Source organism: Perca flavescens, chromosome 6 (assembly GCF_004354835.1).
Source record: "Perca flavescens isolate YP-PL-M2 chromosome 6, PFLA_1.0, whole genome shotgun sequence".
NCBI classification, from domain to species: Eukaryota; Metazoa; Chordata; class Actinopteri; order Perciformes; family Percidae; genus Perca; species Perca flavescens.
In genome coordinates this window covers 11,878,842-11,904,449 of record NC_041336.1, presented here as the reverse complement: position 1 = coordinate 11,904,449, position 25,608 = coordinate 11,878,842, and the positions used below count along the sequence as shown (strand labels likewise).

At 39.4% G+C, this 25,608-nt stretch overlaps 2 protein-coding genes across 3 annotated transcripts; both read right to left on the bottom strand.

Moving 5' to 3' along the window:
• Positions 1-8,267: 8,267 nt before the first annotated feature.
• rpz4 (rapunzel 4) lies at positions 8,268-19,433 on the bottom strand. 2 transcript variants are annotated; one of them, XM_028580118.1, is made up of 3 exons: positions 19,241-19,433; positions 11,309-11,372; positions 8,268-11,137 (listed from the first exon to the last, which is right to left on the bottom strand). In XM_028580118.1, exon 3 carries the CDS (start codon positions 11,106-11,108, stop codon positions 9,933-9,935), a length of 1,176 nt encoding a protein of 391 aa, XP_028435919.1. In that variant the 5' UTR covers positions 11,109-11,137; positions 11,309-11,372; positions 19,241-19,433; the 3' UTR covers positions 8,268-9,932. The 2 variants fall into 2 exon arrangements, with proteins under 2 accessions (XP_028435919.1, XP_028435918.1); XM_028580117.1 differs by lacking the exon at positions 19,241-19,433 and adding an exon at positions 14,922-15,208.
• Positions 15,289-19,203, bottom strand: rpz5 (rapunzel 5). Its single transcript, XM_028580116.1, has 2 exons — positions 18,666-19,203; positions 15,289-17,617 (listed from the first exon to the last, which is right to left on the bottom strand). The coding sequence occupies exon 2, from the start codon at positions 17,548-17,550 to the stop codon at positions 16,369-16,371; it is 1,182 nt and encodes a 393-aa protein (XP_028435917.1). The 5' UTR covers positions 17,551-17,617; positions 18,666-19,203; the 3' UTR covers positions 15,289-16,368.
• Positions 19,434-25,608: the final 6,175 nt, after the last annotated feature.

Genomic DNA, 25,608 nt, shown 5'->3' with positions numbered 1-25,608 from the left:
CACTGCAATTTCCCCAATTGGATGAATAAGTACTCCGTCTATTAAGCCATCTCCATGTCATGCTGCAGGTATGAGAGATGACCATCACTCCTTTCAAAGCCAAAGGAGTGACTGTGGTGACTGTGGCGGCTGACAGTAAGAGTATGTTACCGCCGCTGTGTCAGATCCTCAAGTCTCTTTGGTACAGTCCCATGTGCTGCTCAGTGTACAAGGGGCTGGTGAGAGAAACAAAAATCTATTCATTTGTGTAGAATGTTAACTAGTGGTCTTAAGATTTTTAATAAAAGACAGAGATTTCACTGTTTGGAATCTTTTTCAGACTGTACAGATAATGGTGGGCCTGTTCAACATCGGACTCGGGTCAGGACGAACAATATATCCTGGGGATTTTGCCAATTTGGGAGCTGCTTACTGGCTTGGTGCCTTGGTAAACTAATATTGTTGTTAATATTATTTATATTTCTTTTGTACAAGATTAAAGTAATACGATTACGATGGCAAAAGTAGGAATTTTCCTGATGTTTAACCAAACAAACACAATTACCAGAATAGGCTGAAAGAATTGGCATTCCAACATAACCTTTACCGGGGAAATTTTATCCACAGGGGCACTTCAGGGATCAGACCTTCAGGGGGGCTCATGAGAATGTGACATGCATATGGTGCCTTGCAAAAGAGTTAAACTTCCCTGCCAAATCACTCATTTCACTAGATACAATTAGATCCTTTGTTTTGATTAGTGAGATATATATTGTTATTGAAGTGAATTAAAGCTATAAGACATTAAAGTGTAGGTGTAACCCCTCCTAGTACTGCCAGCACAGATTTACATGTGGCGAAATGTTCCAATCTGACTGATGGCAAACCAAGTCAGTCATCTGGATTAAACTCTTGCACAATATTTTACTCAAAATCTGGTTGTAAATTAAAAAAAAAACTCAGACCAACTTATACTGATAACTCCACTATGTGGGTAAATAAAAAATAAAAAACGAAATAAATAATCCTCGAAAAACTCCGGTGGCTGTGTTCCATGTGTTTTTTACATTGTTACATTTGTGGTCGCCACATGTAAAGCTGTGCTGCCAGCAATAGGAGGGTATATATGAACTACACCTTAATGTCTTAAAGCTGAATGCTAGGCTAATGGTTGAGCTAATGGTTTAAGTGTTTTCTTCAATGAGAGGCTGCATGTGTTGCCATTTCATTAATTCAACCTGTGATGACACTGTTTGCCACTAGGTGGCGGCCATGCCCTAAAATATACACACATACATTACCTGCTGGGTTTTTCCTTATTTGTGCATGTCCAGTTTCGTTTTCTTGAGAAAGGAACAGTGATTTCAATGAACAAACAGATCCCAATATGAATATTGATTATGTTTATATTGATGATATATGTTTTAAAGCTATAGTTTGTAGTTTCTGCCACCCCCAGTAGGAATTCTAAGCAATGACAACAAAACTGTTGGCGCCTTCTGTGTATTTCTGTTGCACTTATTTGTGTTTTTACAAATTTTTGATAGATTAGCAATACCATGACAAAACGGAATCATTGCTTTAAGATTCAAAACTGAGCGATAATCTGGTTTGAAATGCATTTATTTTAAAGATCTGGTGCAAGACTGATTAAAATAAAGTTTTTCTGACCTTATTCAGAGCTGAGCTGACAATGTGAGTCAATCATAGGTTACTGTAGCTGGCCTGTATTGTAATAAGTGAATTTAGAAACATGTATCTACCTGAAAAGCACTCTTAATATCCCTAAATAACACAATGCATCCAAATAACAACACATCCAAGTAACGTTATATTTTGAGTTTTAAAGATACAATCCCTGATTTTTTTTTTAATAGCCCTGAAATACAAATTCCTTCCCAAATAACACTTTAAAATCTGTGTAGTTTAAAAATAGCAACACATAACAATGCAAGCTATTTTTTAAGCACAGTCATACTTTTGTCAGAACAGGAGTTTTATTCTAGGAAGCTTTAGTCTAGACTCCCAAATATGTGAACATGACGGAAGCACCTGTCCTATTTTTGTGTCTACAATATTCTGTTCTCATTAAAATTGCAGCAGGTGCCTCGAATGTTCTTGTTGATTCATGTTGAATTCTTGTTGCACAACACAGTTACAGTACAAAGACACAGGGTGGCTTAAGGCAGAGCCACAGGTATGTCTGTGTTTTTTTTAAAGTATTATTATTCCTAAATGATGAGGTGTAAGAAGTCTACGTAACCTTTAAAGGTACACCTACCAGGGCCAAAATCAAAAGGCAGGATTGGAGGCTGATATCACTCACTGAGGAATACCCTTATTATTACCACTAAGGTGCCCTTCAGCAGACCATAACCCCCAACTCCCTTAAGAAAAAGTTCATATTGAATTCATGCTTTCTTTTCATACATGAAATATGCAATATTGATATGAAATACCACAGTTTTTACTATATAAATTGTCCAAATACTTCACATGCATATTTTTATAATTGTTGATTCCACATGTATTTTCTTACATTTTACTTGTATGTCTGGAAAATGACAAGCACCAACATGATGTGAATTTATCACGTTTGAAATCTACAAAAAACATATATGATTAAAATGGTGTTCAACATGTGATAAACATGTTAAATGTTCTTCATATGTGATACATTTACATGGGCTTCTTTTTTAAGGGGTATCAAAGGTGTTAACAGTTTTACCATAAAAGAAAGCTTTGCTCTCAGCAATAATTCTCTGCTTACATTAAAAATGTTTGAGAAGTACTTACTTAACTGACCAGAACAATGTTATTTAACTGGGACTATGTGCTCTGCTCAAGTCAGTGTCTCTTTTCTAACCTTTTGGTTTGCTGCGTAATGGGAGAGAAACCAGTCAGGAGTTATTTTAAATACTGAGGAGGTGGATGATGATGGCTGAAGGCCTAGCATGTGTCCTGCTAGTGTCATTGTTTTTATAATATTGCAAAACAGACATTGGAGTCACTGCATATACAATGTTTAAAAAGGAGAAAAGGTATGAAAGGATCTGAAAGATGCCTTTAGGTTACATTTTGGGTTAGGGTTGATACCATCTTGAAAGCTCCATAGTAGAGGATTTTCTTTGACACATCACGTCACATAGCAGGCCCATATAAGCTTGTTGGGTCTTGCCTTGATATTGGTATGTGAGCAGGGAGGACAGAGGATCACAGTAACAAGGGGGACAGAGAGTGAAAACCTTGTGTGTGAGGACAGGGAGTCAAGAAGTTTGTGATTTTAGAGGGCGATTCCCCAGAAATTATTCAAGGCTATCAGTTAACTTGATGCAGAAGTCACAAAGCATTGACACCTATGCATTCATTTTAACCTGAATCAATTGATATCAACGTGGGGGAAGGGCAGCCAACTATAGGCTGTTCACATTCACTGTTTGTACGAAAAGTAATGCACTATTTAATTTGTATGTTACTTAATTGGGAGCCAGGGCCTGCAGGGATGCCTACGGAGGAAGTCAGGCAATGTAGTATAAAGAGCAGATAAAGTCTGCAGGGAGGCGGTCAGGTGGATGGATGGATCTAACAAACATAGGACTATTGTAGTGGAAAAATACAATTCAGAATATGCATGAAGTGAAATAAAAAAAAATTGTTTGTTGCTAAAAAGGTCACAGGTGCTAGACAGTAAAAGTATCGTCTGATCTCCTCTGACATCTCAGAAACTGTTGCCCTTTCAATACCAGGGACCTGTGGTCAAGGCAAGCAGCAGCAAGTAACCAAATTTCTTTTCTCTTTGCTCTAGAGAACCCTAATCAAACATTTGCAAATCAAACATTTGCAAATGCTATATATATATATATATATATATATATATATATATATATATATATGACATATACTGACATATTACCTAAAAACCCGAACCAATGAGCTGAAAAACACTAAAATGCTCCGTAGAGCTGCGAGGAACTGCAGAGTCAGGTGATAATTCTCTTTTCACGTTACACATTTGATCCACTGGTAATATAAATATGTTGACAAGAGCAGCTTTAAATGTAGCCGGTTTTAAGTTGGAGATCAGCTTTATGACTTTTTGGAAATTTAAATATGTTGAAAGAAACATTTTTAACGTTGATTACTACATATTTGACTACTCAAGAGTAGTATAATCCTATAAAGCTAGCAAACTTCTCATACCACACATTTTCACTGTCAAGCAACATCAACACAACAGCTGCAGATATGAATTACACAACAGCTAATTTACTCTATTACAGTTGGTTATTGTAATAACTTATATGTATATAAGCAACTCTTTGGAAAGCAACTCTTCAAGAATATAAAATACAACTGATAAAACAATTACAAATGGATACAGCATTTATTGGTCTCCCATACTGTTTGGAATACAATAATTAGTAAAGACAAGCGACCGTACCACTGCTTGAATACTTAACTGAAATATATTAAATATGACTAAGTTCAGATGTAAAACACAGTAGCTGAGCCATAAAGAAGTCCTTCAAAGAAGATTAAGGATTCAAACATCAGCTCTGCGTGGGAGCATATTAGTAACCGACTAACTTCATTGTGTCTTCTTTGATGTCTCCTTCACTCTGTTCAGCATCAACAGGCTATTTTAGCTTCCTGGAAACCAAACATATTTGGTTCCCAATTTTAAAGTAAGCTGCATTCAGAGCCCTGAGCAGATGATGCCTCTCAGAAAACTAGCCCCTCCCACGCTCCATCTGACCTGCACCACCTGATTAAAATATGTGACCACTTTTTCTTTTACCAAAATGAATGCTATTTCCATTGAGACTGAATTAAGGCAGCGTTGAGGGTTACACTGAGGTGACGGGTGGCAGCACAATGTAATCCTGCAAAGCGGGCGAATCTTTCCGTTGCCACGTGATGTTTTTCTGCGTTCCTGAGGTCACCTGATGGGCCGGCCTCAATGCAGGGCTGTGTGGCCAAATCATATTCATGGAAGAGTAATTCTGGTCTGATTAAAAGCATCACATCCCCTATTCAAATGTTTCGTATCAGCAGCCCCTTTTACCCACCTGGCCGTAGACAGAAACCGGCCTGTAGCGGCCTCCAAACAGAGGGAGAACAGAGCTGAAGGATCACGCCAAAAACTTGAACATATTAGTTCTATTTTATTATTTTACTCCTGCAGAGAGGTCTTATTTAGATTCACAATTTTGTAGTTGCCTACATTTAGATATATATGGGTTCAAATCTGCATTGGCTCATTAGCGATTTTTGGATTTCTTTCCCTCATTTCTGTGTTTTTATGTTAGCTTTTTGTTATTCGTTGCTTCTTTTGAGCAAGTCAAAGTCTTGGTGGGCATTCTTCTTCTTATTGACTCTTCAAGGTCTAGGTCAAAGTGTAAAATCATGGACATTTTCAAACTACTTATTTGTTCACTCTCACCGCATAGCGTCATTTTCTGCTGCAGCAGGCAGCTGTTTTCTTAGAAAAAACCCACTGTACACTACCTGATCAGCACCAAACAGCAGACAGACACACTTAGCAGCTAGCTGGTGAACACAGTGGAGCATTTAGCAGCTAAATAGCCAAATGTTCGCCTCAGGTGTGGGTGGAGACCAAAAACAGAGCTAAAAGAGAGAGAGAGTATTTGACTAACATTCATCAGACAACAGAAATACAACTTCAAATGATTTATATTGTTGCTACTTATCTGCTGAATGTGTAAATAAGCAACTGTTTGCCTACAAGTTCTTCATATCAACTTAAAAAAGGATTATTTTCCAGTTCCCCAAATGGCCGAAATGTAACTGCAGGTTTGAAATATGTCCAGAATATTTTCAAAGGTCTTCCCATATCACAGATGTGTGTCATTGTTGGTCATTTTCTGTCATTTTTTCTTAAAGTTGCTGATGAAGCAGTGTGTGGGCCTTTGGTAACTGAGCATTAATGTAAGTGGGTCACTTGACAGTGGAAATTTGGAAAGCACTTTAGAAGCAAAAAGAAAGTTTTAAATTCTTTGTTCCATTGGCAAACAAATATCCAGACAACAAGGTATGTCTCCTCTGCAAGCCAGGTCTGGTAATTTGAGTATTTTTCCAAACATCAAAAGACAGTCTGAGCCCCCAAAATGTATGGCAGAGTTCCTGCTGTGAGAATTTATTATATTTCTTATGCTGGCACTGGACAGAGGCCCATCTGTCTTTTGGGTTCATGCTTTAACTGTACCACTGTCATTGTCCATGCAGTTGTACATTTTGTTCTGCAGCTATTGTATGTCTTTCAGGGTATTCCAGGGTAGCATAGTAGGTTTTTTGTAGGTTCTCTTTTCTCTGTTTTTTAGTTTCTTATCTCTTTGGCTTCTGTTGAGACTTGCTGTATAAAAATAAATTAAATGACCCTGAACATGAACTTGTGGTGGAGTAGATGCAAATAGAGAGGACTAGACAACAGGCTCCCAAACTTTTTGGCTTAACACCCATCTCACAACCCCTCGCATATAAAGGGTTACAGGTTACAGGGGGGTGGCAGTAGCTCAGTCTGTAGGGAGTTGGTTTGGGAGGGTCGCTGGTTCAAGTCCCCATAAAGACCAAAGTATGGTGATGGACTTGTAGCTGGAGAGATGCCAGTTCACCTTCTGGGCACTGCCAAGGTGCCCTTGAGCAAGGCACCGAACCCACAATTGCTCGGATCGCCTGTCCAAGGGCAGCTCCCTCAGTCTGACATCTCTCCATTAGTGCATGTATAGGTACTGAGCATGTTTGTGTAATTCAGAACTGTGTGTAATAACAAAAGAGTGAAAACATTGGAATTTCCCCTTGCGGGATTAATAAAGTATACATTATATTATTATTATTATTATTATTATTATTATTTATAAAGGTTACGTATGAGCTGGGAGCATCCATCCATCCATCCATCCATCCATCTTCGTCCGCTTATCCGGTGTCGGGTCGCGGGGGGAGCAGCTCCAGCAGGGGACCCCAAACTTCCCTTTCCCGAGCTGGGAGCATTTCAAGCATAATCATATTCATCACATTTTCTAGAGGCCTGAAGAAGTGGAACCATACAATATTTACAAGAAAAGAGCAAAGATGAACCAGTTTCCTAACTTGTTACCTGACTTTTGACACCTCAGATTTATCCCTGTTTGGGGCCAAACCCCCAGGCCAGGGTTGAGTTGGAAGCCAGTGTAGCAGACTGACATCTCTTTAACCTGTTGGGAAAACCAGCAGCAGTTATCTCTGGTGAACAGGAGAGATCATCATCTTGAAACACAATACTAGTACTACCTCTCATTATGTGATGAAGCTTGAAGAATGATGAAGAATAGGTCTTTTGTTAAAATTTGGAGTTTTATTTGGCTTTTTATCATGAAAAGTCAGCTTGAGTTCACTGTGTTGGCCTTTATAGAGGATTAAATGATCAGATCTCCTTACAGGTAGCAGGTGTTGTGACATTGATAGACTGACAGTACATCTCCTTCATCAATAATTCAACATAGTAAATTCAAAATATTACAATTTTGAATCTAGGTTTATATATTTTGTGTAATAAAATCCATGCTTTTTAAAAGCCTTTAGTGACTTTTCTTCTCTTCTTTAATTAGAGTTTTCTTTTGTTTAAATTTGATCTCAGTAAAAATACATCCAGACAACAATCTTGGACCCACTTGTTTTCCTTTGCACTTGTTCATTTCGTTAAGGGCACTTGACCCGTCAGTGTGATGCACTGCAAGGCCATGAGTCTTCATACGCCGAAGATAGAAAAGCCACAACCACATAATTATAGAGCACTATGGGTGTTTCCAAACTAGCTAACCATAATATCCTTTTTCTCTTTTTGTTTTTTACTGAGATGTAAGATTTCTCTACAGAACAGCTGGGTGTTGAATTCCTTGCTCAATTACACTTCAGTGGCGTGAAAATATGTGCTAGGCCTACTTATACCAAATTTGTATATTTAGCCTTCAAGAGTCAATAAAGTAAAAGCTAAATCTTTGTTAGTGTGATGCATGCACAGCACACACATTAGGGTAAGAGTAACCACAAATATAAGCACCATATCTGTTGTAATTGTTCTTGTTTTGAACAATACATTCATGAATTCACAGGTCTTGTTTTACTTCTAGCAGAGATCCTAGTAGGCCCACCACACAACCAATTATCCCAGAAAATACAAAGCAGATTTGCTTAATTTTTTCAGTCATTCCTGTAACCAAACAGTCAGAGGTTTGTGTGTTATAACAACCAGACAAACTGTAATTCATTCACAAAAAATCACAAGCAAATGGTGTATGACTGAGTTTATTTGGAAGATTTAATACAATCATTGCCTCGGTTTACCAACAGGATTTTGAATCTAAGACACTGAAAATCCAAAAAGAAATATCTAAAAGAGTGCAAGATAAAAAAAAAGATTTAATCAATAATTCTACAGTAAATATGTTGCTTGTTTTGGTCAAATAATAAAAGAAATTCAAAGAAAGAAATGTATTTAACTTAAAGGTGATAACAACATTTAAACCACACACAAACAAAGAAGAAACACAAATTACAGCGGTTTACGATAAAGAACAAATGATCTAAAACAATTAAAACAGGTCAGTGGTGTCTATCGGCAGTGTCTCCATGACATACTGCAGTTCTGACAAAGTAGTGTTGATCATGGTCAAATTATACAAATTTTGATCAAAATCTCTAGAAATAAACAAAAGATCCCAGACCCACGGTTTACATTGTCCAAAATTCAACAATTTATTTCTATACAGAAGTAAATCCTCAACCACTGAGCAGGTACAACTTTCCAGTATGTGTTGCACAACCACACAGGTGAAGATGTGACACAAGAATAGGCATCTGTATGTAAACAAAGTGCTGCTGTCATTATGCCTCGGCATGTTCAGGGCAGGGTCACCACAGCAAATGCTGTTTGAGGCCTTGTCTCTTGTGCTGTGTTTGTGCTGTACAGCAGCCAGTAACAAGGTTTGTTATTTTTGTCAGATGAGTACAAGAAGTGAAATCAAAATGAAGGTTTCTGTCACAGACTCTGGAGTCAGGCATTTTTCTCTCACAGCTTTGGTGTATGTGTCCTCAACAAGGCGAGGTCACCGCTTATCTCTACCAGCAGCACATAATCTCCTTATGACAGCTGAATTCTTAATCGACAACTTTCCCAAAACAAAACAACCCCGTCCTCCTGACATTTACAGCAAATGTAAAAAAACAAAAACACATTTGTTGATCTTATACCACAATTTTTCAGCAACAAATTATGTTAAACTATTTACCAATTTCATTACAAAAAGAGGAGACACTGTGATAGAATAAAGCCTAAACAAAAGGGCAAAGCTCTTCTGTCTGTTCCGAGAAATAAACAAAGCTCAGCTGCATTGGATGAAAAAGGTCATTATTCTTAGTTAAAGAATCTAGTTTATGCTACTTTCTTGTGGAAAGTACAAACACACACACACACACACACACACACACACACACACACACACACACACAGAATCTATTGCATGTCTGTCCATCCTGGAAGAGGGATCCCTTCTGAGATGTCTTGCTTTTTTTATCCCATTAAAGTTTTTTTTTGCTTATCCAAATTGAGGGTCTAAGGACAGAGGGGGGTCGTATGCTGCACAGATTGTAAACCCCCTTAAGGCAACTTTGTGATTTGGGATATTGGGCTATTTAAATAAAATTGACTTGACTTGACATGATGCACCTTCACAACGGCAAGAAGCTACTGTAACAGTAAACACTCTTAGAAAAAGGGAATAATTCTGTAAAAAAAACGACTACTAGAGAGGTTCAAATAAGGAATATGCTGTGTAGTATTTCACTGCTCAGGCCAAACAGGGAGGCAGCAATCAACTCTGTGATTATCCGTGTAAATATGAAGCAACCTACAATCATAGATTTACTTTTGAGAGTTTTTTCAGCGTCTTAAAACTTCAAGCAGAGTGAGCGCAGACATAGATGTTTTTGTGCTCCTCCCAGTAGTGGAGCTCATCTGTGAAGCTCCAGGAGCAGGCCAGGTCTTTGCTGGTTTTGACCGTGTGGACCATGCAGTGACCGGGCAACTTCTCAAACAGGTCCTCAGCTACACCGACCACCGAGACTTTCTTCTGACTCTGGATCAGCTGCTGGATGTGATTCTTATCCACAGGCTCAGGCGAAGAGCTGTAGGACACCCAGACATTGAGTTTCTCATCTGACGAAGGGACCTGGAAGCGACTCTTCCCTGTCGGGCAGTGGTAATCCTTCTTGTTGGCGAACAGGCCTGAAGGGGTCCTAAATATACGCACGGACCAGCCAACCCAGTCATACTTCTTCTTGAGTTTCTCTATGATGGCATCAGCTAGCTGCTGGTTGGTTAAGTTTGACTCGTCTCTCACCAGACGACGGGAATCTATCTCGGCCTGCTTGGGGAAGCTGACGATGCAGTCTTCAATGACGACATTCATTTTATTCTGGACAGTATTCATCTTCTCACCCCAGTCTTTCAGAAGCGCGTCCTCCTCATCGTATCCCTTCAGAGCGGCGTGGCCCAGAAGTGCGATGAGCCCGATGCAGAAGAGCTTCTTCAGCCTGGCGCAGAAGTCCTCCACCGGCCGGCGACTTTTCTCTTCGTAGTTCAGGGTGATCTCCAGCACAGATTCCCCAGAGAAGTTATCTCCCGTCACAGAGTTGTAGAGGGTGATAAGGTTTTTGTCACCGCCGGTCTTGGCAAAATGCTCCAAGAAAAGTTTCTTCTTGACCTCCCGGAACTTGGGTTTGGCGTTGAGGATGTCCATGTACTTCCTGAACTGGTTAGTGATGTTCTCCTCCACTGGGAAATACACGGCATCCAACCCGCTCTTCTTGATCTCATCGTTGATCCGCTGAATCTCCTCCGAGACCACCTCCAGACGCTCTCGCACCTTCTGAAACTGCTCCTTCATGAACGCGGCTTCTTTGCTTTCCACATTATCCAGAGCCAGTTTAACAATTGGAGCAGCGATGGAGAAAATGGGGAAAAGGTCGCCGGCGATACTGGCCACCACTTCAGCTCCCTGTTCAAACAATTCCATCACAGTCTCCACCATATCCTTTTTGTCCGCTACAAGCTGCTGTAGCTGGTTTGCCATCTTCGCTGATGCTGTATCTCAGACTGATTCTAACAAGAGAAGAAAATATTGACATGGTCAGAAACAGTCTGTTTTGATATATTTAAGATATTCTAGGAACAAGCATACAGGTGAAAAACTGAACACAAATGAGGCAGAAAGTATCAGACATTTCAGTTTTACCGACAGAAACAAATGTTGGGTTTTCTTGATGTACTTACAGTTCTGTTCCAGTGTTGTTGGACTGCGGCCTGCTCTCTTGCTCCTCTTACAACACAGCAAAAACTGATAAGGAAAGAAAGAAACAGCCAAGTGAGTTCAGTGCTGGCTGCTGGCCACACCCAGTGAGCGATGAGTCAACAATGCAAAGAGAATTCAGCAGTGACAAAAGGCTGGTAGGGGTTGAATTGTGTATGTTTTTTTTTGTGAGTTTACACCTGGAAAATCAACAGTTTCATTAAAAGACTCAATGACATTTTTAAGTCTCCATTGTGGGCATTATGAGAATAGCAAAAGGGGATTAGCTGTTATTTATCTCAAACAAGCAATGCATAATTTATCCTATACAATGGCAAGTGTTAAAATGTAAAGACATGAACAAGGCTCACATTTAATATAGACAACATTAAAATAATGTGTGGAGAAAATGAAATGTGCTTGGAATTATAAATTACATTATCTCTCCTAACTCCCTGTCAGCCACTCTGCCTAATATTCTCAAGCTCAATGAGGAAATGTTATGCTTAAAGGAATAGTTTGACATTTTGCTTTCTTGACCAAAGTTAGATGAAAAAATCAATACAACTATAATTTCTATTCTTACAATATGACGTTACAGCCAGCAGCCAGTTAGCTTGGATTAGCATGAAGACTGGAAACATTTAACTCTCTGCACCAAAGTGAATAAGCATATGTCAAAATGTCAAATATTTGCTTTAACTTTAAGACAACACGTATGCTATGGGTGATGTCATAACAGCTACTGAGCTCGCATCAACAGATTGATTTTTGTGACAACTGAGCAAACTCCATCCAAAGATGACAACCATGTTGAATGGTAGAAAGGGCTGGGAAAGATTATTAAGCGGATTTTTAATTAGGATTATTTTCTTAAACAGTCTGTTGCAATTTAATGTTTTCAAAATCATATTACATAATAACACTAGCCTAAAGGTGAAAAAGGAAGTCTTAGGTGATTCTAAGTGATTATCGCTATGAAGGAAATTAATTCCTGCTGTGTGCTTTGCACTTAAAAAACAAGAGGTCCACTGGATTTGGAAAATCTTATTTTACACAAACACCTCCTCCCGAAGGCCAGGAAACAGAGAAAAAGCTGACTGTAAGAGCAACCCACATTTATTCTCTGGGCATGTTCAGACATGCCCTTTTGCAAAAATGGAAATGTGTAATTTGGGAGAAAATCCAATTTTGGTGCAAAATGATGCTAGTCATCCACTGGCTTCACAAACTACGTCTCTAATTCATTGTCTACGTAGCAGCTTTAGCTGTCATCATCACATGTTTTAATTCATGTTTCTGGCTTTCTGAGAGGTGTTCATGTTCAGTTTTTTTTTTAAGTTGTGGCTGGAGGAGAAGCAGCAGTGCTGTTTCTCCCTCAGCCAGCCCAGTCAATAATGGAGCAGCAGGCGTGGGAAGTGATTAAGTGTAAGAGGTTAAACTTGCTGGGCAAGGGTGCGTTTTCCAGTGAAACTCAGCAAGTTACCACGGCAACAAGACAATGGAAAATAATCTGTCAGCTTGTTTGTCCCTCTGCTGAGGTCTGCTCTGTGGGGTTTATCTTCATCTACAGTAGCTAGACTGCAGAAGATTGCAGTGAGAAGATATAACACTCACTTCTCAGCCTGAGAGTGGTAGCAATGTTTTTATCTTCTCTTGGGAAGAAAGCCAATAAGCGTTTTTTTGTTGTTGTTTTTTTTAATTATCGAACTATTTCTTTAAAGCATCCTTTAAATGTCAAGCACAATATTCTAAAAATTGTTCAATTGTGTTATAAATACCAGCATATATCTGCATAATTACCTTAAACTAGACTTGATAACAAACACCACAGAGAAAAGGAAATTCCAGCAGGATGTTAGAACATTTATAGTTACTGTATCTGATTTGATTTGACTGAGCTAAAACTGTGATTCCTGTTTTCCACTGATGGTCTCTCTCTCTCTCTCTCTCTCTCTCTCTCTCTCTCTCTCTCTCTCTCTCAGGGTCCCAGGGGTTGTGTTACTGCAGTCTGAGTGCATGTGAAGCACCATCACACACACAATTTAAACATAAAAGTGCTTAAAGAAATCATATTTTCAGAGACAGAGAGCTGCAGGTGCATCTCACCAGAGATATGAAGTCCAGGCTAACAGACAAGCATAACAAGTTTTGTTTTTGTAAACTAATATTTCCACCTATGCCCAGTAATATACAGTGCTGGAAAGTAACAAAGTACATTTACTGTACTGAAGTACAACCTTGATGCACTTAACCTGAGTATTTCCATGTTATGCTACATTATTTCAGAGGGAAACATTGTACTCTTTACTCCACTGCATTTATTTGACAGCTATATAGTTAGATTTTACATGAAGAAAGATAACCATGTAAAATAAAATGCACCGTTACTAATGATTTCCAACCATTTAAGCTTGTGACCTATATATATGCTTGTGACACCTTGTTATATTTCAGGTATGAAAACTAACACACTTGTCAGACGGTTTAATTTAAATAACTGTTCGAGGAGCAAATGGTTACCTATATTTTATAAAAACCCAAATATTAGTAAAAAAGTCCCAAAAAAATAAATAGAGATTTGAGAAGTAGAACTTTTGTTTTAGTTTTTTCTCGTTTCCTACCACATTAATTATCTCCCAACAGTAATCATCATGCATCAGTATCTAATAATGCAATAATATGTCAGTCGAGAACATTTTTCTGCAAGACGAGTACTTTTGATCTACTTTAAATGCATTTAGCTGATAGTACTTTTATGTTGTATGTTTACATTGTGGTATTTGCGCTTTGTTTTCGTTCAAACTGGTAATAAATAGTTTTATGTAATGTGCTGAACAACAGTAGGCCTAGCCTAAGCTACACTGGAAATATTTAACAGCATTTGCGATTATGATAAAAAAAAAAAAGCGAAGTGAAACATATGTGCATGTTGTTATCTGTTCAAATAGTTCATGATTCATGTATGTTATGTGGCAGAGCTTCCTACTGAAACACAAAGATGACCAAGCCCTCTGCCAGCTGACCACTTACAGTAGTGTGACCACTGAGAGAACTAAACGCTCTGTTAATGCGCCCTCTTAATGGAGAATGTATTGATCAGTCCGTGTACAGGCTCTCTAATTGTATCATTTTACAGCCGAAGGACAGAGAGCCAAACAAACATCGCAGGTTAACGCCACAGATTAGTTTTTTGTGTGTGTGTGTGTTACAGCGCAACACAAGTGGATAACGCCTTTAAAAAGTTTGACACTTCCTGGAAGAAGTGAAGCGGCAGATCTGGCAACCAACGCCCATAAAAGTCGAAACTTATTTTTGGTTTAAGCTGCATTAAATTTCGCAGATTCATCTAATCACCCACTTCACTTTATTAAATGAAAGCTGCGTTAACAAAATATGCGTATTTGACCCTTTTTTAACAGCACTACGGTGGGTCCAAGAGGAAAAAATACTCCATTATGTAACGAGACACTGGAATGGAGTCGATACATTTGAATCGATCATTTGCTATTAAAGTGTCTTATCACTAGGATACTATCGCAGTTAACCAATATAAACCTGTCCACTATGAAATATTCTGAACAGAAATGGACTCACCTTAAAAAGTTTGCGGAAGAAATACGCTAACTTCCAGACTGTTTGTCTTCCTATTGGTCATGTGGCTCTCATGTTACAGAGGAGAGGCACACCCAGTCAGACCAGACAGAAAAAAATAAAACTTGGGTGGTAGAGGAAAAAAGAAGTTGTGAACATAATAGGTTGTTGCTGTGGCAATATTATTACAGATCAACCTCCACCCATTTGATAAACAATGACATTAAAACATTATTAGCCTACTGTTGAAGGAGATTTGTTTTGAGTCAGCAGAACACTATGCTTCATAATTAGTCAGGATTTTCAATTATTGTAGTAACTCCAAAAGTGCTTTTAAATAACTAATGATGACCAATGATGACAAAATCACTCATATTTTTTTGTTTATTACAAAATAAAGTAAAATATACATAAGTATCGTGATGAATTGATTGTGGAATAAGGATTTTTGGACGTTTGCCCTGTAGCAATATATTGCACCAAAAGCAGCAAAAAATATGAATATATATTGATATGATCCGCCACCACAGTATATCTCATTTATTTCTTTGTGATATAAATGCGGGGGCTTTTGACCATATCACAGAGTTATGAGAAGAATGATACCACTATCATGTCTGTATGCTAAACATGAAGCTCCAGCCAGGTGACGGTGTACTTAGCTTAGCATAAAGTCAGAAAGCAGCTAGCCTGGCTCTGTCCAAAGGTGATAAAATCCTACTAAACTAAAAGTTATATCCTGTTTGCCATATAAAGCTAAGTGTACTTTGCGGTTTTACTGTTGAGATCCATGATCGGTCCGGCACATAACCTGCAAATTGATGTTTTTACACTTCCTGTTTCAAGTTATGCTTAAGTTAAGCTAATTCTCTCCTGGCTGTAGCCTCAAACTTTACAGATAGAGCCGAGAGTGGTATCGATTTTCTTATCTTACTCTTGGCAAGAAAGCGAGTGAGTGATCGCTTTTTCCCAAAATGTCGAAATGTTCCTTTAAATGTTGAGCACTGCCCACAATGGTCTGAGATGTTAAAGGGATTAAAGGGGAAGGGTGCCTTGGTATGGTAAAGTCTCTGGCTGCTATAACAGACTAAAATCCTCATATTGCCCAACCCTTATAATAATCCAATGAGGACAGAATCATTATAAATTTCATAACATTAAGTCGAAGCTGGCATGGAGATGAACGACTCTGAAAAAACACCCTGAAGCTGCTGTATCATCAAGAGATGAAAGCTATATATGTAAACGAATAAAAAATCGTTACAATTAAGACAATAAATCACATACCAGATCTCCTAAAGAGCAGATTATGCATTGATACAGACACTATTTATGAATACTTTTCTATATTTAATGAAAAACAATTTCGCAAGTCTCTGGTAAAGACATTCATCAATTTATGTGTAGCTCATTTCTTGCGGATGCATGCGGCTGCACTATTTCTGCGAGCCTACTCGGAGTGGATGCACAGGTAGGCTCTTTTGTGTTTTCCATAGTAGTAACAATCCTCATGGAAGTTGTTGGTCTCCACCACCTCCTTGTAATGGCTGACAGCATGGACCAGGCAGTTGGGGAAGCTCTTATTCAAAGCCAGAGCGACTGCCATCATGTCCCCCTTCATCTTCTGACTCTCAATCTGCTCCTGGATCTGACTCTTGTTAATGGGCTTGGGGTCGACACAGAAAGAGACCACCACTTTGATCTTGCTCTTGGTCAAAATGTCAAACCAATTGGCTCCTCCACTTCCGTGGCACTTCTTTCCTGCCAGCCAGTTGAAAAAGAAAATGCGCTCCCTGTTGCCGAAGGCCCTGATGGACCAGTTCACCCAGTCGTATTTCTTAACGAGCGATTCCAGAAGGGATTTGGTGAACTCGCGGTCGACAGTGCCGGGATTCTCCTGAAGCAGGTGCTCCATGTCTAACTTGGCTTGAACGGCAAAGTTCTCGGTACAGTCATCCACAGCTGCTTTCATTCGATTCTCTACATCCTCCATCCGGCCCTGCCACTTCTTCACCATCTCCTCCCCCACCGCTCCTTCCTTGAGGGCGGAATGGCCCATGACGGCGATAATGCCCACCACAAAAAGCTTCTTCAGCCGGGCGCAGAAATCCTCAACTGCCCTTCTGCTTCTCTGCTCTGTGGCCAATACCGTTTCCAGCATCGGGTCTCCTGAGGTGCTCTCCCCGGTGACAGCATTGTAGAGTGCGTCCAAGTTCAAGTCGGCATCGGTGTTCTCGTAATGGCTAATGAACTTCTCCATCTTCTTCTCTTTGAACTTTGGCTTGGCGTTGACAAAGTCCTGGAACTTTTCGTACTGGCTCAGCATCTGTGCCTCTCGATCGAAGTTCTGCTTGTTCATCGACGTCCTCTGCAGCTCCCGGGCAATTTGATCAATCTCATCTTGGATTCCTTCGAGTTTCTGGTTGACCAGTTCGAACTGCTGAGTCAGGTAGCGAGCCTCTTTGCTGTCCGGGTTGCTGAGTATCTCGGCTGAAGCCATGAACACAGCCTCCAAGACAGGGTGAAGCTGGCCCACGGTGGCAGCGAGCACCTCGGAGGCTTGCCCCATGATCTCCACACCTTTCTCGATCTTGTCCCTGTTCTGCACGAGCCAGTCTGCCACACTGTTCATCTTTGTATTATTTATTTCAGACTAACTAACTGAATGTGTTTTCCACTGCCAGAGGCTTTGCTGGTGCCTGAAACAAGAAGAAACATGAAACCCTTGTAAAGTTCATTATAGTGGGATTTAAAGACACTTCAGAAAAAAAATATATGGCCGCTCCTTTTTCCTTTTTTCAGTTACATTTGGCAAAGCAAATGTAATGAGCTGACATTTTGTATTTTTTTTTCTCTCACAGGACATTTCCCTGACAAACATAACCCTACAATAAAAGAAACGGCAGGTCATGTCTGCACATGTAGGCATCCAGTTTCAAACCGCACCCTCAGAGCCTCAGCTAATGACAGGGACTCGTTTTTAAGCCTTGGTGGCATTGACACATATCAGGAAAAAGCTCAAGAAAGTACACAAACGAGGCACACATGGATGGCAATTCAGAATAAATATCAAACATGATGTGTGTACTCATGAATTATGACGTGTACGAGTATTGTGCAACATTGCAGTATTGGCCCTTTGGGATGTCTTTTTTTTTAAACTGCTTTAACAATAGCCAAGACCCAAAGCAAACACAGATGTTCACAACATGGTAAAAGAGGGTGATTTAACGATAGTGTGGTTTTCAATGTAAAATACACCAGAGAGATGATCTAACTCATTCCCTATATGAGTTAGATATCCAGTTTAGCAAAAAGGCACACCCAGGTCTGAGAGAAGAAAATCCCCACCAATGCACTTGTCAAATAATGCAATCACACTTCCCTAATCATTACAGCCTCAATGTAATTAAAACCAAAAACATACAAATGTGGCTTTCTTGAGGTTTTGGTATGAAAAAAACAGACAAATACAGGTTTATATGTGTAAGCACAGAAAATAGGCTCACCAATTGCTGCAGTGATGAGATCAGTGGTGTCATTTTACAGCTTTTCCTATCACCGAGCTAATTAGAATTACTTTATTCAGCCACATGCCATCAGTGTTTTTACTTTTTTTTCCCCCCTCACATTTCTATGTGATGAAAATAACAAAATAGTGCACCATTCAAAATTTGAATTTGTGATTACATAACAGATTTAAAATTCCATTCCAATTTAAATAGAGAAAATAACTGTTATACTTACTGAGTAATTATCTTGGTTTGTGTTTGAAAATATCTTACTTGTTAAACCCCAAAAAATAGAAAAGGTTTGTCTTCCTTTAGCAACAAAAAGTGAAATATATTTCTCTGGAAGGAAAAAAGGCGAGTCTTGATCAAACACTGGTCAACAGCTACAGAGCTTTTATAGGAACCACATACGTGAATCCTTAACAAGACTACTTCCCCCAAATAACTCATCTCTACCTCTTGCACGTCACTTAAATCTGGCTGTTTTTCCGCAGAAAGAACATTTTTAGGAAATAGATGACTTTTTTTTTTTTTAAAGAAAAGAAAAATCCAGTTTCTCATAGTTTCTAATGAGGACCAGCGTTATTAATAGTGAGAATAACTGAACAAACAAAACTGAATATTGAGTTTTTCTTTCTTTCTTTCTTTCTTTCTTTCTTTCTTTCTTTCTTTCTTTCTTTCTTTCTTTCTTTCCTTCCTTATTTTTCTTTTTTCTTTTATAGAAAACTAACGTTAAACATGATGTTAAAGTGGTGAAATAGATGATGGAGATGCTGAGTAAAGAATTAGAGCAGACAAAGAAGAACTCACCTTTGTAGCTAAATATCCAGCAGGCTGCAGTCCAGTTATCCGGTAGTCCAGCTGTGCCTGTGAGCACCAGCCTCTTTGGGATGTATATATAGACTCTCTCTCTCTCTCTACTCTCTCCCTCTTTCTCTCTCTCTCTCTCCCTTTCTCTCTCCCAGTATCTGTCTGTCTCTCTCTCGTCACTCCCCCTTTGGAACTCCTCCATCCTGTTCCAGCATTCCTCAGAAACCCACTCAGAGGGATGAGGGGCCGGCACTGACACAGATAACATCCTGTAAACACTCCCCATGCAGGGACACCATGCACCCTGGGAAAATGTTTTTTTTAAAAGATTGGTTTCTGTGTGTGTGTGTGTGTGTGTGTGTGTGTGTATATATATGTTCATGTGCGAGAAAGAGAAACAGACAGACAAAGAGAGAGGGAAAGAGAATTAAAAAGGAGTCCAGTCGCAGTAGGGTTCAGCAAAGCGACCCATGAGGACAAAACCCCTCTTGTTGTGGCTCGAATAAGGTTGCCATGGCCACTGCACTGGTTCCTCTAACTTCTGTGACACTGTGCATGCTCGAAAGCCTAATTCAGCTCCCTCTGTTTGCAACAAGTTGGGATCCAAAGCAAGTTAGTACCCTACATAACAAAATAAAACATTATTTAGACATGCATGCAGAGACTTGTTTTCTGAAAAATACTTTTTTTAAGAAAAGGCTTTTGAGAGGATTTTGTGAATGTTGACCTACTTCACTCAGAAGCAGATAATTAGTGATGGAAACCTATTGGTTGCTGGATTCAAGCATTGCAAATAGGGATGACATTTGCCCTGCAGGGGCAGCACTCAGTCCGTCACAGTGCCACCCAGTGAAAGACAAGTCTGTGTTTGGAGTACACACCATGACAGTCAGAGCTCACTCATGGCCTTTGTGCTTTATTAAGCAGGCCGTGACACACGCAGCCCGATGTCACTGTCAACCGTGCTCCTATATGGATCATAAAGAGGCGGGAACAGGAAGAGGAGGGAAGGATGTCTGCAGAAAATTGATACTGGCCAGCCGAGCAGAGGAGGGTTAGGCGAGCACGTCCGCCAACGCCTTGTTCCTGTGTCGTCCCTCTGTCAGATCTCACACTTATAACCATCAGAAAGTTGAGAGTAGCTTTCGCAGGGACTCAACAGTATGTGGCGTGATGGGTGGTACAGGCCGATGCTGGTAAACACACGCTGTAGAGGCCTGAATGTGACGTCACTCAGCTGGAGGACCACGCTTTGTTTTCTTTGGGTGTTTGTTTTCCAGACAGATTTTTCTAAAGAGCTGGATTTCTTTTATGTTGGCAGAGAAAATGAAAACGCATCAGTGCCCCGACATTTGGAGCCTGGAAGTTGGAACCAAGCAAACAACATAGTCTTTGAAGAAGCTCTGGCTCCAGCATCAATGGAAAAGTGTTGAATTTGTAGAAAAGTTTTGCCTTTGTTGTTTCAGACTCACCAGGTAGAAACATGGGTAAAATATTTGCGATAATGACAGCCAGCTGAGGAAAGCTTTGTGTGCATCAAGCTGTTTTCTCTGGCTTTACTTAGCATGCATCCACTCAGCATGTTGGACAAGCTGAACTGATTTTTTTCATGATTTTGTGTTATACCGAGTTGCTTGAAAGTATTATGTCTGCTTTTTGAAGCACTCATTTGGACACTAATAATTCCAGTATCAGGAGCTTTGATTCCTACAATATCACCAATAGTATAAATATACTGTATGCACTCATTGTAAGATGTTCTGGATCTAAATGTAACTTTCAGTCCTTGCTGATGATTTTCTTTTCAACGCAAGAAAGTAAAACGTCAAGCATTATCTGTGAATTGCAGCTGCGTCATAAATCTATATTCTGTAAAAAAAAATGATAAAACAATAGCTTTTAATGTTTGTTTTTTTTTGACATTGATGTCATTTTATGTGAAGTTCTTGACTGTTTTGTCTCATGGCACTAAATCTAATAACAAAATCCTGTCACTGAGGTTGTGCCGTCTTTGTTGTTTGTGTCTAGAAGCTGAAATGATGAATGGCTTCCTGGTTGGAGGAAGCTATTGACCGTGTTTTATCTTTTTGACCCTGGCCAAGGTCTAGTGTTTCCTCCTCACCACAAGATGTCTCTTCAGCTCACAGGAAAAGCCCGCGGTGGCTCATCCCATGGTAGAATATACGAAGCATTTTCGGACAGGGTCGGTGTTTGAAAACATCAATGGCACTAATTGAGACAGAAAAAAATAAAGAGAAACTGAAAAACTTAACTACATAAGAGGATATTTGTATAGTTTTATATCATAAACTAAGAAAAGACAGAGTATTATAATGCAAAGAGATGAAGAGACATGTTCATAGGACAGAACTTTACAGAGGAAAATAAAGACGCTCAGCCTGAAATACAAGACTTATTTTTGGCAGAGCTTTAAATAAAGCCAGGAAAAATGTTGATGACCTGCCTAGACCAGGATTTAATGCCAATTATTTAATTGCACAAGCTGTACGATATAGTTAGTTTTGGGGAACCGTTTTAGTTGTAAGTAGTCGCATAAAGAAAACGGATTTCATGTGCTTACAGATATTTGCTCTCATTTTCTGTATATCCACACCTCAGTATTACATCAGTGTAATGAAGGATTGCTTCATAAAGAGAAAGCTGTTAGTGGGAGATACAGGATTTAGTACCCGTCATGCCAGATTTGACTCCCATGGGAAAATAAATGTGGGCAGGATTGACAAATGTTTTCCTTGTGTAATGGATGCTTGATCGTGGGATATTGCCAGAGGCCCCTAAACAGGAGACAGAAAGTTGGTGCGTGCCCACGTTATCACCTATTAAAATTTCCCTCGAAACTGCGTTGATTTGAATGTCAGGATGGGGTGTGTTTACACGTGCTTGATACAATTATATCCTGATGAAGATTTGCTCAGTGTAAGCATTGTTTAGTAAACTAATGAGATAACATCAGCGATCAGCGTGAAGATATACTGTATTTTTTGGGAATCTCATAGACAGTTTTCTCTCCAATGCGTCTACAAAATAATCTGTGTCTTTAAAGAGTAGGAGTAAGAGTGTGCCTCCTTTTCCTTCTGAAGTTGTGAATATTGCATGAATGCACTTCTGCTCTGACTGCCACAGCCTAAGATTGGGTGAAGGTGAACATTGCAGCCATGACAAATGCTCACATCACAGACTGATTATGTTACAAGTCTTTAAAACAATATCAGCATCAAAACGATTATATCCTAATACAGAAAGCACAGTCATATTTATTCTTGAGCCTGGCCCGTGGAACTACCAAAAGGGCCGAAGGCTGCATCCTGCCATCCATCACGTCGCTAACACATACTTTTCATACTGAGACTGAAATTTCAGCAATGTCAGTTATTCTTTGTGTCTCAATTTGGCCTTCAGGGATTTTTTTGTGATGAAGTAACACAACCCAGAACGTCAGCATACACTGTACTTTAACAGTCTCTAGTTTTGTTGTGAAGGTGGCCTTCCCCGTTCCCCCTCCAGATGTTTCCAGGTCACAGAGAACATGGCGTTTAGTGACATACTAACGCATCACTTGGGCTAAAGCAGTCAAGGGAGCGCAGGGGCAGAGGGAAAGTGCTTCCTTAGTTCATTTTAAGGACGGTTTCGTGGAAAATAAAAGTGACAGAACTGCTTTCGGTTCCTCTTCGCTGACTGTTCTCTGCTTATCTTGTGCTGTACCTTGAACATTGGGTTAAAGGTCCTTGTTTGAATTACAACATGTTTCAGTTGGGAATGATTAAGGAGGCATTTTATTTTATTTTTTTATAACTTTATTTTAGGCGTTTTCAATATACAGAAATGAACATACATACATACATACATACATACATACATATACAAATATACAAACTCAAGACATAGTCCCACATTGGTGCCCTCCCCTTCTCCCTCTCCATACACCCTCCCATGGAGCCAAGAATGCAAAAAAAATAAAAATCAATAAAATAAAACAAGATGCAATTCTACAGAGGTATATCAATGGGCTAGTCATACAGTTGACTAAAGAGAGCGCTTAGATAACATGAGCTGTTAGAGATTCAACTCCTTCACATATTCGATGAAGGGAGTCCACACTCTATTGAATGTGTCACAAGAACCTTTCAGTGTATGTCTAAACTTTTCTAGCTGAAGTAAAGATAGCACCTCCTGGTTCCATCTCCTGAAGGGTGGGCATTTATTATTAAGGAGGCACTTTTAAAAGCAGAAAGATTTTCACAAGATTTTCATGGACCAACACTTTCTCTTCCTCTCCTTACCCTCCTTTTCTTGAGTTGCTGTGTAGGCTACAGGTGTCTTATGATCTATAACACTGAACTTTGACCAGTCTGAGTCACGCACCAACGATCTGTATGCGCAACAGTGACTCCAGCAGCAAAAGGCCAACAGACCGCCTGGATACAAGCCCATCTGTCACTCACACAGATCAATATAAACTCGGGTTCGATCTGAGGAAACAGATAAAGGCTCAGAGGCTGGGAGAAGGCGACTTATTGATTGAAGGCAATTCTCCCTCCCCCCCCCCTCATGGAATCCATCCTTGCCCTTACACAAGTGAGTCAATCCACCTTTAAGCTCCATGTAAATTGAAAATCCATTTGTTCTTGCTGGCAACCTTTTGTTAATCATATTGTTGTACTCCTAATACACCGAGAGCCTACAAAAAGGCCTCTAAGCTCTAATTTTAGGTCAGACTGCTGCACATAAATATAACAGAAGTTAAATTAATTAAAGATTGTCTGATTATATTAACAAACTTCAAGATATTATTATATTATATTATATTATATATTATTTTAGATCTGTTACATTCCACAATAAAACGTGTGGCTGCTACATGCTCCCATGTCTGTCCTTTATGTAGAGGAATCAGCTCTATCATACAGTTAATCACAGAGCCTATTGTGGCATGTAAAGACTGCTGGGACAAAAAAGAGATACTGATGTAGGGGATACAACATGTTCACAGATCAATACAGCAATTACATCTGTATTTCACTAATGCTTGCTTTTGTGGACAGACAAATATGCCTGGAGGACTATTATACCGTAGGACTAACTCCCGCTCTCCCAGAACCTTCCTGAATGTTGAAATCACACATCGTCATCCCACCCTCCTTCTAAAATTATACTATTGCTTTTCTTCAGGAAACCACACTGTTAGTTACAGAGTGGACTCCTACACAAAAATTCTAATTAAAAAGATCTGATGTTGGAGCTTCTTGCTTTAACTAACCTCACTTTCCTCTGACATCTACCTCAGATATCAGCCCTACGTCTGAAGTGAATGAGTTCAATCAGTGTTCAAATTTGTTTTCAACACAGAGTCCACTGCTGCACATCTGCTGCCTTAGCTATTACCATGACTGCTATAAAACAAAGTCCTACTAAACAAACATTGTCTCTGTTTGAACTCTTGTTGAGGGCCAAATGCCAATAATGCACGAACTGATAAGAAAATATGGAAGATTTCTAATGTCTAAATAAAAACTAAAATCCAACACAGAAATAAAGTGTTTTACTTTGTATGCATGCATTAACTGTGTAACAATTAAATGAAAAACACATGTCACATGACAATTATTAAGCCTTTTGTCTTTAATTACTAAATTTATTGTTTTACATTGAGATTGTAGAGAGATCCAGCTATGTGGAAAACTGGCCAAGGATAACCCCTTCAAGGCCTAACTGAACATTGATACAGCAAATGGACAATGACTCAAACAATCAAGAAGAGACTCATAAAAATCTGAAATAAATATCTGTGTCAGTTGCACCTGCTGCTGACATCCGCTGTAACAGCATCCTGCTCGAACTGTTGCAAAAGGCATGCACGGTAAACTTTGTCCAAAAAAACCTTGTTCACCATTACTTTTGAGGAGTGGTACAATACAGTTTACACATTGCATTACAATACCCTCACCCTTACCCGATTCCCTTCACCCACCCTCCCCAAACACACCTTGGTAGCGGATGTGTTGACAATACAGCATTTCACAAGTACAAGTGCACATTTTCACAGGCATACTTCTACACTCACATATCTATGACTTGTTAAGAGTTTAAGAATAGGGCTGCAAGTAACAATTATTTTCATTATCAATTAATCTGCTGATTATACAATACAACACAGAAAACAACGTAAAGAGGCGTTTCAGTGTTGTACAGCAGAGGGCAGAATAGGCCTTGCGATATTCCATGCAAAGCACTCATTAGTTTTAATTAGTCTTTTCTTTTTAAGAGGAAGACGCATCATCGAGGGGGGGCCATGTTGGTATTTGCCTTGCGCCTTTAAATCATTTAGTCCGCTCCTGCATCTGATCCTC

Excerpts from the sequence above, each read along its gene's own strand:
- rpz4 (XM_028580118.1), bottom strand. The coding sequence starts at position 11,108 with ATGGCAAACCAGCTACAGCAGCTTGTAGCGGACAAAAAGGATATGGTG.
- rpz5 (XM_028580116.1), bottom strand. The coding sequence starts at position 17,550 with ATGAACAGTGTGGCAGACTGGCTCGTGCAGAACAGGGACAAGATCGAG.